The sequence below is a fragment of the Lichenostomus cassidix genome, chromosome 23, assembly GCF_008360975.1.
Source record: "Lichenostomus cassidix isolate B80296 chromosome 23, HeHo_3.0, whole genome shotgun sequence".
NCBI classification, from domain to species: Eukaryota; Metazoa; Chordata; class Aves; order Passeriformes; family Meliphagidae; genus Lichenostomus; species Lichenostomus cassidix.
The window spans coordinates 460,933-472,638 of record NC_139503.1 but is presented as its reverse complement, the minus strand read 5'-3'; the positions used below and the strand labels follow the sequence as shown (position 1 = coordinate 472,638).

The 11,706-nt window shown below is 58.5% G+C and overlaps 2 protein-coding genes across 2 annotated transcripts; one reads left to right on the top strand and one right to left on the bottom strand.

Annotated features, from left to right (window-relative positions):
- Positions 1-1,257: 1,257 nt before the first annotated feature.
- SFN (stratifin) lies at positions 1,258-2,688 on the top strand. The gene has a single exon (XM_085081151.1). It carries the CDS (start codon positions 1,434-1,436, stop codon positions 2,172-2,174), a length of 741 nt encoding a protein of 246 aa, XP_084937277.1. The 5' UTR covers positions 1,258-1,433; the 3' UTR covers positions 2,175-2,688.
- Positions 2,689-6,813: 4,125 nt separating this feature from the next.
- Positions 6,814-11,483, bottom strand: GPN2 (GPN-loop GTPase 2). The gene is made up of 6 exons (XM_085081061.1): positions 11,395-11,483; positions 10,666-11,108; positions 8,979-9,135; positions 8,560-8,720; positions 7,848-7,978; positions 6,814-7,389 (listed from the first exon to the last, which is right to left on the bottom strand). The coding sequence occupies exons 2-6, from the start codon at positions 11,080-11,082 to the stop codon at positions 7,317-7,319; spliced, it is 939 nt and encodes a 312-aa protein (XP_084937187.1). The 5' UTR covers positions 11,083-11,108; positions 11,395-11,483; the 3' UTR covers positions 6,814-7,316.
- Positions 11,484-11,706: the final 223 nt, after the last annotated feature.

The following is an 11,706-nucleotide window of genomic DNA, read 5'->3' as shown; positions in this document are numbered from 1 at the left end:
GCTGCTGCCACAGGAGCCCCTCGATGGCACCCTGGGTACCCCAAACCCCACCAGGTGCCACGGGCTTGGCTGGGCAGAGGTGAACAGCCCTGACTCCCTTTCCAGGGGGCAGAGGGAGTGATGTGAAGGCTTGGGGTGCTTTCCTGGGCTGAAAATGGTTGAGAAAAGCATCCTCATGTCTTTGCCGCGACCTCCATCCCCAGCACGCTGCGCTGGGGCGATGCGGGAGCTGAGCAAGGAGCTGGGGGGAGCCGTGGGGCTCTCCGGGCCGGGTGTTGGCAGGGAGGAGCGAAGCAGCGAGTCAGGCTCATTAAAAAATACACAACGCCCCTTTTCGCCTTGGCCCGGAGCCGCCGGGCGCTCGGCACACCCTGCCCTTCCCGCACGCTCCCGCACGGAGATAAGGCCGGGATTGGAAGGGGAGCGGGCAGGGGCTGCGCCAGCGCCCGGCGTGTGCCAACAAGCTCCAGAGTGAAACTCAGCGCAAGGCGCAGCACAGATCCCTATCGGGGCACTGCGCTGCCACCGCGGCCCTCGGCCAGCCGGGAACGACCTAACACTTCCAAAAAGCGACCCCTGACTCACTTCAGTTGGAGTCTGAGAGATGGGAAACGTCCCCGGTGGGATGGTGCGATGGGCAAAGGCAGCCCAGGGGTGTAGGCGGGCGGCGGAGGAGCACGAGGTTTTGGGGATGGGGTCTCCCCTGCCGCGGGGGTTTGCGGGGTCCGGGTGGTCCCACCGTGCTGCGGCTCAAAGGCGTGGGGTGGTTGTGCCCCGCTTTTTGGGAATGTCCCTCTGCGGCGCCCGGAGAGCTGCGGAGCCTCTGCCTCGGTTTCCCCACCTGTGGGAATAAATACCTGCCCGTCGAGCCTTCGCAATTACCGGCGAGTTAATCACCATATTAAAAACGACAGTGATATGACTTTTTCAGGGGGGGAGGAACCCATTTTTACGAGCGGCCACACCCCGTGGCCCATTTCTCCGGGGGGAAGGTGGGAAGAGTCGAGCCCTGCCGTGTCCCCTTCCCCCCCCAGACGACAGCGCAGCTCCTGTCGCCTTTCCAAGCCCTCTCAGCAGCGGCACGGGCGTTCCCTGGGTGCCGGGCGGGCGTTGGCTCTGGGGAGACCCTCGGGGCATCCGCGGGTGCTGCACCCACGGGGAGGGCAGGGCGTTGGCCTCCCCCTCGCCCCCTCCCCAGCCCCGCCGCCCGCGGGCGATGATTCACCGCGATTTTCCTTTTAAGGCCGCGCTCGGCGGGGAGGAAGCAGAGGAGGAGGAGGAGGAGGGCACTCCTTGGACCTGGCTGGCTCCTCCTGCTCTCGCTCGAGGCTCTCACGCCCAGCCAAAAGCGAATCCCAGCGGCAGCGCTCGGCAGAGGCTCCGACAGCTCCCGCTGCTCGCCCAAGCGTCCTCCCCGCGCCCGCGTCGCTGCCATGGCAAGAAACCACCAAGTGCAGAAGGCCAAGCTGGCCGAGCAGGCTGAGCGCTACGAGGACATGGCAGACTTCATGAAGGCGGTGGTGGAGCACGGGGAAGAGCTCTCCAACGAGGAGCGCAACCTCCTCTCGGTCGCCTACAAGAACGTGGTGGGCTGCCAGCGCTCGGCCTGGAGGGTCATCTCCAGCATCGAGCACAAAACCGAGGAGGGCGACGACAAAGCGCAGTTGGTGAACGAGTACCGGGAGAAGGTGGAGCAGGAGCTGAACTCTGTCTGCAACAACGTCCTGGACTTGCTGGAAAAGTATCTCATCAAGCAGGAGGGCGATCCCGAGAGCAGGGTCTTCTACCTGAAGATGAAGGGCGACTACTTCCGATACCTGGCCGAGGTGGCCAGAGGGGACGACCGCAAGTCGGCGATAGAGAATGCCCAGAAAGCCTACCGAGAGGCCATGGACATCAGCAAAAAGGAGATGCAGCCCACGAACCCCATCCGCCTGGGGTTGGCCCTCAACTTCTCCGTGTTCCACTACGAGATCGCCAACGCCCCCGAGGAGGCAATCTCCCTGGCCAAGACCACCTTCGACGAGGCCATGGGCGACCTGCACACGCTCAGCGAAGACTCCTACAAGGACAGCACCCTCATCATGCAGCTGCTCAGGGACAACCTCACGCTATGGACAGCCGAGTGCGCCGGCGAAGATGGAGGAGAGGCTGGCGAAGAGCCCAAGAACTGAACGTCCCCAGCCGAGCCGGGGACCAGCAGCCCCCACCTGCCCCGCTCCAGACCCTTCGGCATCTCTTCATGGTTTTTTTTTTTTTGTTTTTTTTTGGTTGGTTTTTCTTTTTTTTTTTGTTTTTCTTTTTTTTTTTTTTTCGGTTGGTGTGGGAGGGGGAGGAGTCTCAGCTCCTCCATGGCCACCCCAGCCTGGATGCCGGGAGTGGCGGTGGTTTTGGCACTGTCCCTCCCTCCCTCTCCCCTATCCTCCGCTCTGGGGAGGGGGAGAAGAGGGAGAGGGGATGCCTCCATCCCGGAGAGCTGTCAGCCCCCAACTATTTAACGTTTTTTTGTGGGGGTGTCCAGTCTGGCTTGTGCCAACTGCAAACCCCCTGTGCCGCAGGGCTGGAGAAGCGACAGGAGGAGGTGAGGGGCTGGGCCGGGGCGAGGGGGTGTCTGGGCATCCCCCCATTCCGGGAGGGGATTGCGTGTTGCCAAAGCCTCTGTGCGTCTCCAATAAACCTTCTCCTGCACCTCTGTCTCTCGTCCGCCTCGTCTCTCCCTGCGCACGTGTCTGGGCAGCTCCCATCGCTGCCGGGCGCCTGCATCGCCTCCCATCCCATCCCATCCCATCCCATCCCATCCCATCCCAGCGGGGTCCCCCAGCAGTGGCTGCTCTCGGTGCCCCCAGCCCCACAACAGGGTCTTGGGGGGCTGTACACCTACAGGATGAGGGTTTTGGCAGCCCCACGCAGGGCTGGCTGCTCCATGGGGTGCTCTGAGGTCCCTGACCCTGCTCTGGGGTGTCTCAGACCCTTTGGTACAAACAGTCCCCCGAAAAGTGCCACTGACACCCCTTTGCAGGTCCTCAAGTCCTCCCCTGTGGCTCCTCTGAGTCCAAGGAGGAAAATCCACAAAAGCTACATGGGCAGCGACACGGGGACAGCCCTGGGGTGTTGTCGGGGTGGGGATGTCCCCATCAAGGTCCAGACGCGCTGGGACAGGAGAAAGCTCAGCACTTCTGGCCCTGGCATGAGGCCACGGCGAAGGGCGCTGCTCCCTCCCCCTTCCCCTCCCACCGGCGCGTTTCAACATGAAAAATAATTACAATAAAATACAGTCACAGCACCCTGGGCTATGAGCTCAGCAGAGCCAGCAGGGCTGGGCAGGAGCCGGCCTTTGATGGGAAGCACCGGGAGGAAACGCGCCGTGACTCAGGACGTGCTGCCCCGGTTGAACTGGAGCCCCAAACTGGCACACGGGGGACACGCCAGTGCCGAGCCCTGGCATGGCCAAATCCCAGCCCATGGAGTGCCAGGAGCTCCTGGGCTTTGGGGAAAATGAGCAGGGAAGTGACCCTCCTGGTGTGTGCAGGAGCTGTGGGGTACCCAGGGAGGGAGGGACTGGCCTGGGGTGTAATGAGGTTTGCCAGGCTCTGCTGGGGGAGCTTGTGCTGCACAAACCAGACTCTCCTTGCCCTGGATGGCACACCTGGAGCAGATCCCAGCAGAGGGATCCCTATGAGCCCCCTTGGCCCATCCCCAGTCCCTCCCCAGCCTCATCACTACATCCCCCAGGGCTGCCTTGGCCCCCAAGGCCTGGGATGGCTCCTGGGGCTGAGCTGAGGACCCCAGTGGTGTCGGGGTTGAGGAGAGCCCATTGAGGGACCCCAAAGGTCAGCCTCCACCCAGCCCTCAGCACTCCCAGCCTGGGAACAGCCCCAGACCTGTTATTACCCAAACCAGGGCAGCCGACAGGAAAAATGAGCCGAGGGCTCTCGCTGGCCCCTGACCTGATGGCCTGGGGACACCCAGACTGGTTAAACTGGAGGGTGTTGGTGCCCAGGAAGGGTTATCTGGGGGTGTCTGTCCATCCCTGGGCTGGGGGTTCTCCTGGCTTCCCAGGAGTTAACTGATTTCAACAGCTGCTGAAATTGCAGCGTGGCTGGCCGTGTAGGAGGATGGAGCTCCCCAGCTCCCAGCTGGTCCAGCAGCTTTTCCAGGCTGGGAAGGAGGCCCTGGATCCCCAGGACACCTCCTGTCAGAGGGTTGTACTGCTGGGGAGTGTGGGGTGTTCTCTGGGGTCTTTCTGTCCCCCTGTTTCAGGTAGGGTGCTGAGACCCAGGCAGAAAGAGCAGGGAGACATTGGGACACCAATCCCCATCCTGGTCCTTGTCCAGTGGCTGTGGAATGCTCTCAGCATCCCTGAAGGGGCATCCAGAAAAACTCTCAAATATATGAGTTTTAGCATCTTAAACACCATTGTAGCCAAGGGACTGTGTCCCCCAGGGCCAGGCAGTGACCCCAACTTGCTGTCACTGTCCCAGCAGGGTCCTGGCACAGCCCATACACGGGTTGGTAGCCATGGGGCAAAGGCCACCAAAACAGGTCCTGAGGGTGAACATGGATGTTCTACTGCCCACAAAAGGCTCTGCCCACCCTCAGTGTGAGCTGCAGGACCCACAGCCAGGCCTGTCCTTGTCACCAGCTCTCCCAGCTTCCCCCAGAGCCTTGTGCCTGGGGCTGGGGCTGGTCGGCTCTGGCTGAGCCACCAGCAGTCTGGGCACCCAGACAAAGGGTGTCCATCGCCCCTAGCCTCAGGCAGCCTCTGGCCAGGCTGGCACCAGGCTGCTCTGGGGACCTCGGGGTTTTTGGAGAGCCTTTTTATCCCCCTTAGAGAGCAACACTGTATGGGGAAATGCAGCTTTGGAGCAGGAGTTCCGTGATGGAGCCAGAAATTAGGGTTGGAACCCAGGAGAGAACCCAGCAAAGCCCGGTCTGTGGCTGAGATTGACACTCAAATCCCTCCATCCCTGCCCTGCCGGGTTCAGTCTCACGGTCAGGGTGGGCTCAGCAGGTAGGACCAGCTCGGCAGAAAGCTGGGCTCCCTCCCAGGGATGTGCCTCGGTTGGGGTGACTCACCCTGGCCCTTGGCCCCAGCTGATTGCTCAATGGGAGCGACAGGAGCCAAATGTCACCTCCCTCAGCCGTGTCCCCGCCCAGCCTGGGGGGTGTGGATGCAGAGGCAGCCTGGGTTTCACACCTGGATTTTTACACACCGGGGGCTCAGCGTTTCCCAGGTCACCCCAGCAGGAGCAGGATGGTCCCTGCTGGGCTGTGGGTCTGGTTCAGCCCCTGATTGGTCTGTAAGAAGATCCTTGGTCCAAAAACATTGCAGTTTTGGGGCTGCAGCTCTTTGAGACCTCGGCATTTCTCAGCTTGGACACGGCTGAGGATCTGTGACCTGAGCTGAGCAATCTCCATCCCCTTTGATTCCCATTTTCTCCAGCACCAGCAAGGCTGAGGCTGAAGACATCTAGAGTATTCAAATAAAAAAGCCAGAAAGCCACAAAAGGTTTGATGGCTCTTGCATAACTCAGCCTGACCTGACCATACCCTTTTAAGCCACCAAATCTCTCAAAGCCATGAAAAAGCCACTATAAAATTAATATTTTTATGATTCCATCTCTCATCCCTTCACAGCAACTACAGAACTCCAAAACGACCCAGACAAGGCCACAAGCCACAGGGTGAGGATGGAATTTCAGCTCAGTTATGATTAGATTGGCTTCCAGAGCTTCAGCACTGAAATGCAGCTGCTGGGTTTCAGCCAGGAATACCCAGGGAAATCCCTGGACTCTCGGGAAGAGCTGAAGCACTGGCAGCAGGTAGGGCTTTGACTTTGATATCTGAAATCTCAGTTTCATTGGGAAGGGGTCTTCTTGAAGCACAACCATGTGTGTCTTTGTCCTCTCCTTGAGCTCCTCCTTGTCTCCAAATCCTGGCCACACAGCTGGGAGATGCAGGAAAAATTAATTTTAATTCCTTTTAATGCCCAGCTGCCCAAGACCCCACTGACATTTAGATCCATTGAGGATCTGGTCTCCAATCCCTCTGCCAAAGGCCAAACCATCCTGTGAGAAAATCCTGTCGTATTTTATGCAAGATCTTGGGCAAGAGGCAATGCTGAGTCTGCAAAGAGCTGGGATCAGGAGTCGCTCCCATCCCGTGTGAGCTGCCGGGAGGCACTCGGAGGCTGCCTGATGTGGACACGTCACTTGTCACCCCCCAGCCGTCCTGATCCATCCCCCAGCTCTCCCAGCCCATGTCCCAGCTGCTCAGGTCTCCCAGTCCGTGCCCAGCTGCTGCCTGGAGCAGGGATCAGGGCAGGTTGCACGCGAGGCTCAGAGCTGCTGCCGTCACCGGGAGTTGCAGAGGACAGTGACATGGATTGACATGGGAAGGAGGGAAAGCCCCAGGATTTGGGATGTGGAGAAAGCAAGGCAAGCCCAGAGAAAGGAAGGTGGATGAGGACACACAAGGCTGCTCCTGGGAAAAGCCCGACATGCAAACCATGAGCTGAGTCACACAGGGGCTTTCTTAATCAAAAGCCTCCGAAAGCCGAGCTGGCATTTTGTGCGTTGTGCTCCTGTGCCCAGCTCCAGCCTCTGGATCAGTCCTGGATCACCAGGAGTGACCTCCTTTGGTGTCCCACAGCCCTCCCTCCCCGCAGCAAACGCTGACTCTGTTCTCAGGCACATCACAGAGGGACAGGCCCTGGCCAACGCCGAGCCGCCGACGTTCCCACCGGAGGCGCTTTGGCCTCAGGCTCTGGAGCACTCTTGGGTTTATTTATTCAGCTTCAGCAAACTCACAAGATGAAAGTGAGACCGAGGAGTGTTTTATTAAGAAAGAGTCCATCATTATTTCTAAGAAAAAGAAAAACAAACATCTTTCTGTCCTTGAGACAGCGTGGAGGCGTCTCGGCCTGGATTCTCCTCAGAGCACGAGGTCTGTGCACACTCTTCCTGCAGCAAAGCCAGGATTGCTGTCCCAAATCTCACTGTACATGAGGCAGCTCCAGCTGATTCTTCTTTCTCTAGATCTGTCTTGGTCATGATGGAGGAGACTTTATCTCACTTCTTTTCCTTGCTATTCCTGTCTCCCCTGGCTCAATCTCTCTGTTCCTAAGGGAAGACCCTCAGCCTCCTCCCTTCTGCCAAATCCCTGCTCTGGGCAGCAGGGCCGAAGCTAGGGAGGTCAAACCCACCCGGAGATGGAGTCCAGACTGCCTGGAAAGGCTTCCACTTGCTCTGAGTCACAGCTTAACTCCGGGAAGGAAAAGGAGAGGTGTCAAAACAGAGCAGCCGGGGAAGGGTGTGTCACAGATCCATCACCTCCTCTTCCACGGCTTTGTCCTGAGATTGCACATACTTCTCCTGCACTGCCAGGGTGCTGATAACGCAGTAATTAAGGAAAACAAGGGGCTGGGCTCAAACACTCCCTTATGCAGGAGCTCTGAATGTTCTCAGCGAGGAACCAGGCCAGCCTCACATTAGCCCCAAGGCCATCAGGAAGACGCAGCATCACCTGAGCTGCTACTGGCTCTGCCTGATCCCAGACCTGACAAGTCCAGGAGAATAAATGCTATGGTTTGGAGAAGGAAAGAACCTGTCCAATGGAGTGTGAGAGAGAGGAACGTTGTCAAGAGACTCCTGACACATTCACAGTATCCATTAGCAACAACTCTGGTGGGTTTGGCAAGGACAAGTGTCTGCCCCGGGCTGGGCTGAGCATTCCCCACCCCACATGTGCATCACCCACCAGCTGGTGTCAGGAACAACCTGGGCCTGCAAATTCCAGCCTTTCTGCCCCAAGGAAGGAGAAATGAAACTCAACAGCACAGAGGATACGAAGCAAAGTGGAAATCAGCTCCCACAGCTGCTGACATCAGTGCTTCCAGGCTCCGGTGCTCCTGGTCCCCAAAGGAATATCCGTTGGCTTTGTCCACAGCCTGCATCACCTGCCTCATGCTCTGCTTGTCCTGGGAGGGAGGGACACAGCACACTGGGAACCTGCTGCTTTCCCACAGGCTGCACTCTGCATCTTCTCCGGGGCTCTGGGCCACCCTCACAGTGCCCGAGGCCCCGGGGACACAAACAGGGGCAAACAGGGACAAACAAGGACACTGGTGCTGGCCAGGTCACACCCTCCACCCTCTCTCTCCCAGCCCATTTGCCTCTGTTGACACTTCTGCCAACTGCCTGATTAAGGACATTTCCAGTCCTCCCTCCTCAACGTATTCCTCCCAGTCTTATTATTTGCTGCTCCCTAATTTAAGAAGGTTTCAGATAATCCTCTGGCCAGATTTGAAATGCAGGCCGGAGGAGCTGAAGGAAGGGGAGCCTGGATTCCCCACCCCAGGACACAAGGCCCAAGTAGCCCCAAGCTCATCAGCCTTTTCTTTTCCTTTGGCTGCCACAGATCATTTACAAGACTGGCTGTGTTCCCCTGTTTTCCAGCCCTGAGTCTCTTCACAGCTGAGGTTTCCAGCCCTGGGGTTGTGAGCAGACAGAAAGCAGCTGCTACACATCCAAGGCTCTCTGTTCCCTCCTGCTGGGTCACCTGGACGTTGAGTGGTACGAAGGACACCAGGCTGTAGTCCTCAATCACCTCCACCAGCTTCTCGTTGAGGCGGCGGAAATTCCTGAAGAAGGGATCGGAGGCCAAATGGTCAACGAGGTAAGAGAGGTCCAGGACCTCGGTGTAATAATCCAGGTTGAAAGCTGCAGGGAAACAGGGATCTCTGAAGGCAAGTTGGAAGTTAGAGAGCACAGTGAAATCCACACCAGTTTCCCCACCCATCCCTGTTCCCAAACAGCTGATTTGCACCTGACACAGCCCAATTCCACATCCCTCCCCCTCAAATTCCTCGAAGTGTCCAAGGTCAGGATGGAGCTCTGAGCAACCTGGGAGGTAAAAGAGATGAGGTTTCAGGTCCCTTCCCCAGCGAAGCACCCTGTGGCTCCACGGAATTCCCTTACCCAGCTTCCCGTACTGCTCAATCAGGTCCATCTTGGAGAGGACGTTGATGTGGGGCAGCTCCACGTGCAGCATGGTGGACAGGGAGGTGCAGAGCACCGAGATGAACTTCCCAGGATCTGTGCAGTAGTGGGAATCCACCAGGTGCACAGCAGCCAGCTGGGAAAGGCACAGAGGGACACACAAGGTCAGACTGTGACAAGTCCATCCACCTGCTTGTGGGACAGTGTGAAGTGGTGACAGGACGATGTTCACACCTGGCTGTAGCACCTAGGGAAATGATCACCTACCTTCCACCTCCTGCATACAAAACTCAGGATCAAAGAATCCTGGAATGGTTTGGGTGGGAAGGGACCTTAAAGCTCACCTGGTTCCACCTCCTGCCATGGGCAGGGACACCTTCCACTGTCCCAGGCTGCTCCAAGCCTTGTCCAACCTGGCCTTGGACATTTCCAGGGATCCAGGGACAGCCACAGCTCCTCTGGGCACACTGTGCTAGGGCCTCACACCCTCACAGGGAACAATTCCTTCTCTATATCCCATCTAACCCTGCCCACTGGCAATGGGAAGCAAAGGAACTTCAACCTGAAGGTTTTTTGGGGTGGGAGCTGGGGCAATTCCCTCCTGAACAACAAAAGTGCCTCCAGATTCCTGCCCTCCCCATTGGAATGCTCACGTCCACTCAGGAGCAGTAACTGCAGCATACCACGTTCTGCTGGGAGAGTCAATTGTGGTTTGCACTAATAATTAATAATTACACTAACGAGCAGTTCGATTCCCTGGGTTTTGTGTGGCTGTAACAATGTGGTCTCAGAGCTGGGGAAGTCACTCCAAGTCAGGGCTCTGAGGCTGAATCACAGCACAAGAACCCAGCCAGTCTGGGGCTCCTGGGAGAGCATAAAACAGCCCTGTAAATGTCTTATTTTAGCAACTCCAATTCCACGTCCATTTATTCCAATGAAAATAAGCTCTAATGTGCAGACTCCCAGTGACATTCCCAAGCAAATGAAGTTGCCCTTCTTGCTCAGAGCACACGGGGTTTGCACATTCATGCTTTGGCCTCGCCGCAAAGCAAGCGCAGCGTCAGCAGCTCTTGGCTGCTCTCACCTGCAGCTCCCGTTGTGCAAGGAGCCCAGAGCACATCCCACGGGCTGCACAGGGATCTGGCTGGGCTGCACGAGGGGCCTGCGATGTCCCCTGGATTCCTCAGGGTAGTGCCAAGGCTGCCAGCACACACAGAACCCCCAGTCTGGATAAAACACACCCGGGCTGTGGGGAGGATGCTGGAGCACAGCTTGTTCCATCCCTGGATGTGTTCAAGGCCAGGTTGGAGCTACCTGCTCTAGTGGCAGGTGTCCCTGCCCATGGAATGGACTGGAGCAAGGTCCTTTCCTTTAAGATCCTTCCCAATCCAAACAATTTTGGGATTTTGTGCTAAGTGTGAGGATGGAATCTGTGTTCCTGCTCCTAATCCCACTAAAAGCTCTAACAGGCCATTCTTTTGCCAATCCCTCCCAGCATAAAACAGAGCAAAATTTCCCTCCGTCCCTGATAAAGCCATTTCACATGAAAGGCCAAAAAAGAATCCTGAAGGCAACAGCCATCAGTACCCTCAATCCCACTCTGTGCCCACGGGGTGTAGAGCCTGGAGCCTGCGAGGTGCCAGGCACTGACCCAGCCCATCCCTACCCTGAAATTCCACTTGGCCAACTGTGCAAAGACGTTCTTCAGGGACTCGTGGTGGGTGTAGAGCTCCACCTGCCCGGGGCAGTCGAAGAGGATGTAGTGTCCCCTGAGCCCCTGCAGCTTGTCCCGCAGCCAGTCGGCGTTGGCCTCCAGGTACTCCATGCAGTAGATGAGGCCCCCGTTGGGTCCCAGCGCCAGGCTGTCCATGACGTCGGGCAGGGTGACCAGCTCGGCGATGTCCAGGGCGCAAGGACAGGGCAGCGCCTCGTTGGCAGGGTCCAGGTTGACCACAGCCACCCTGCGGCCCAGCCGGCCCAGGAACTCCCGCATGGCATGGCAGTAGGTTGTCTTCCCGGAGCCCGGCGGCCCGATGACCACCTGGCCAAAGGCCAGCGAGCTGCCCCGGCTGCCCTCAGACATGGTGCTTCATCTCCTCCTGCCGCGGGCTGGGAGGGGAAAACAGCCCCGTTACCGCTTGATCTGCGTTTGTAGGGAGGGATGTGCTGGGATTCACACCCAGGGAGCGGGTGAGAGGAAGGGAAAGTGTCTGCAGCCCATTTTTGACCACATCGCTCCTTCCTCTCCAGCACGTCCCTGCTCTCCCCATCACCCCTTGGCCCCCGTGTTTCCCTGTTCCTCGCGTCCCCTCTTCTCCCGTACCCCTCCCGTTCCACACTCCCCGTTTCTCCCCCCAGCCCCGCTCTTTGCTCAGACCCGTTCATCCCTCGTTACCCTCTCCGTTCCCGGTAAATCCCCCCGGAGCCGCAGGCCGCTCCCGGTGCCCCCCGCGCACGGTCCGGCTCGCCGCGGGCACAGAGCGCCGCGTTCCGGGAGCGGAGCGGCCATCGCCCCGCAGCGCCCTCTGGCGGCCGGAGGGACGCGCAGCTCCGCCTGGCGGAGACTCGCAGCCGAGACCCAAACCCGGCAGGGGTCACGGGTTCGAATCCCCGCGGCGGCTCTTGACCCCCCAGCACAGCCCCAGCCCCGCTTTCCTCCAGTTAGATTGGATAACAGTTAGATTGGATAACACCTCTGAGACCGTCG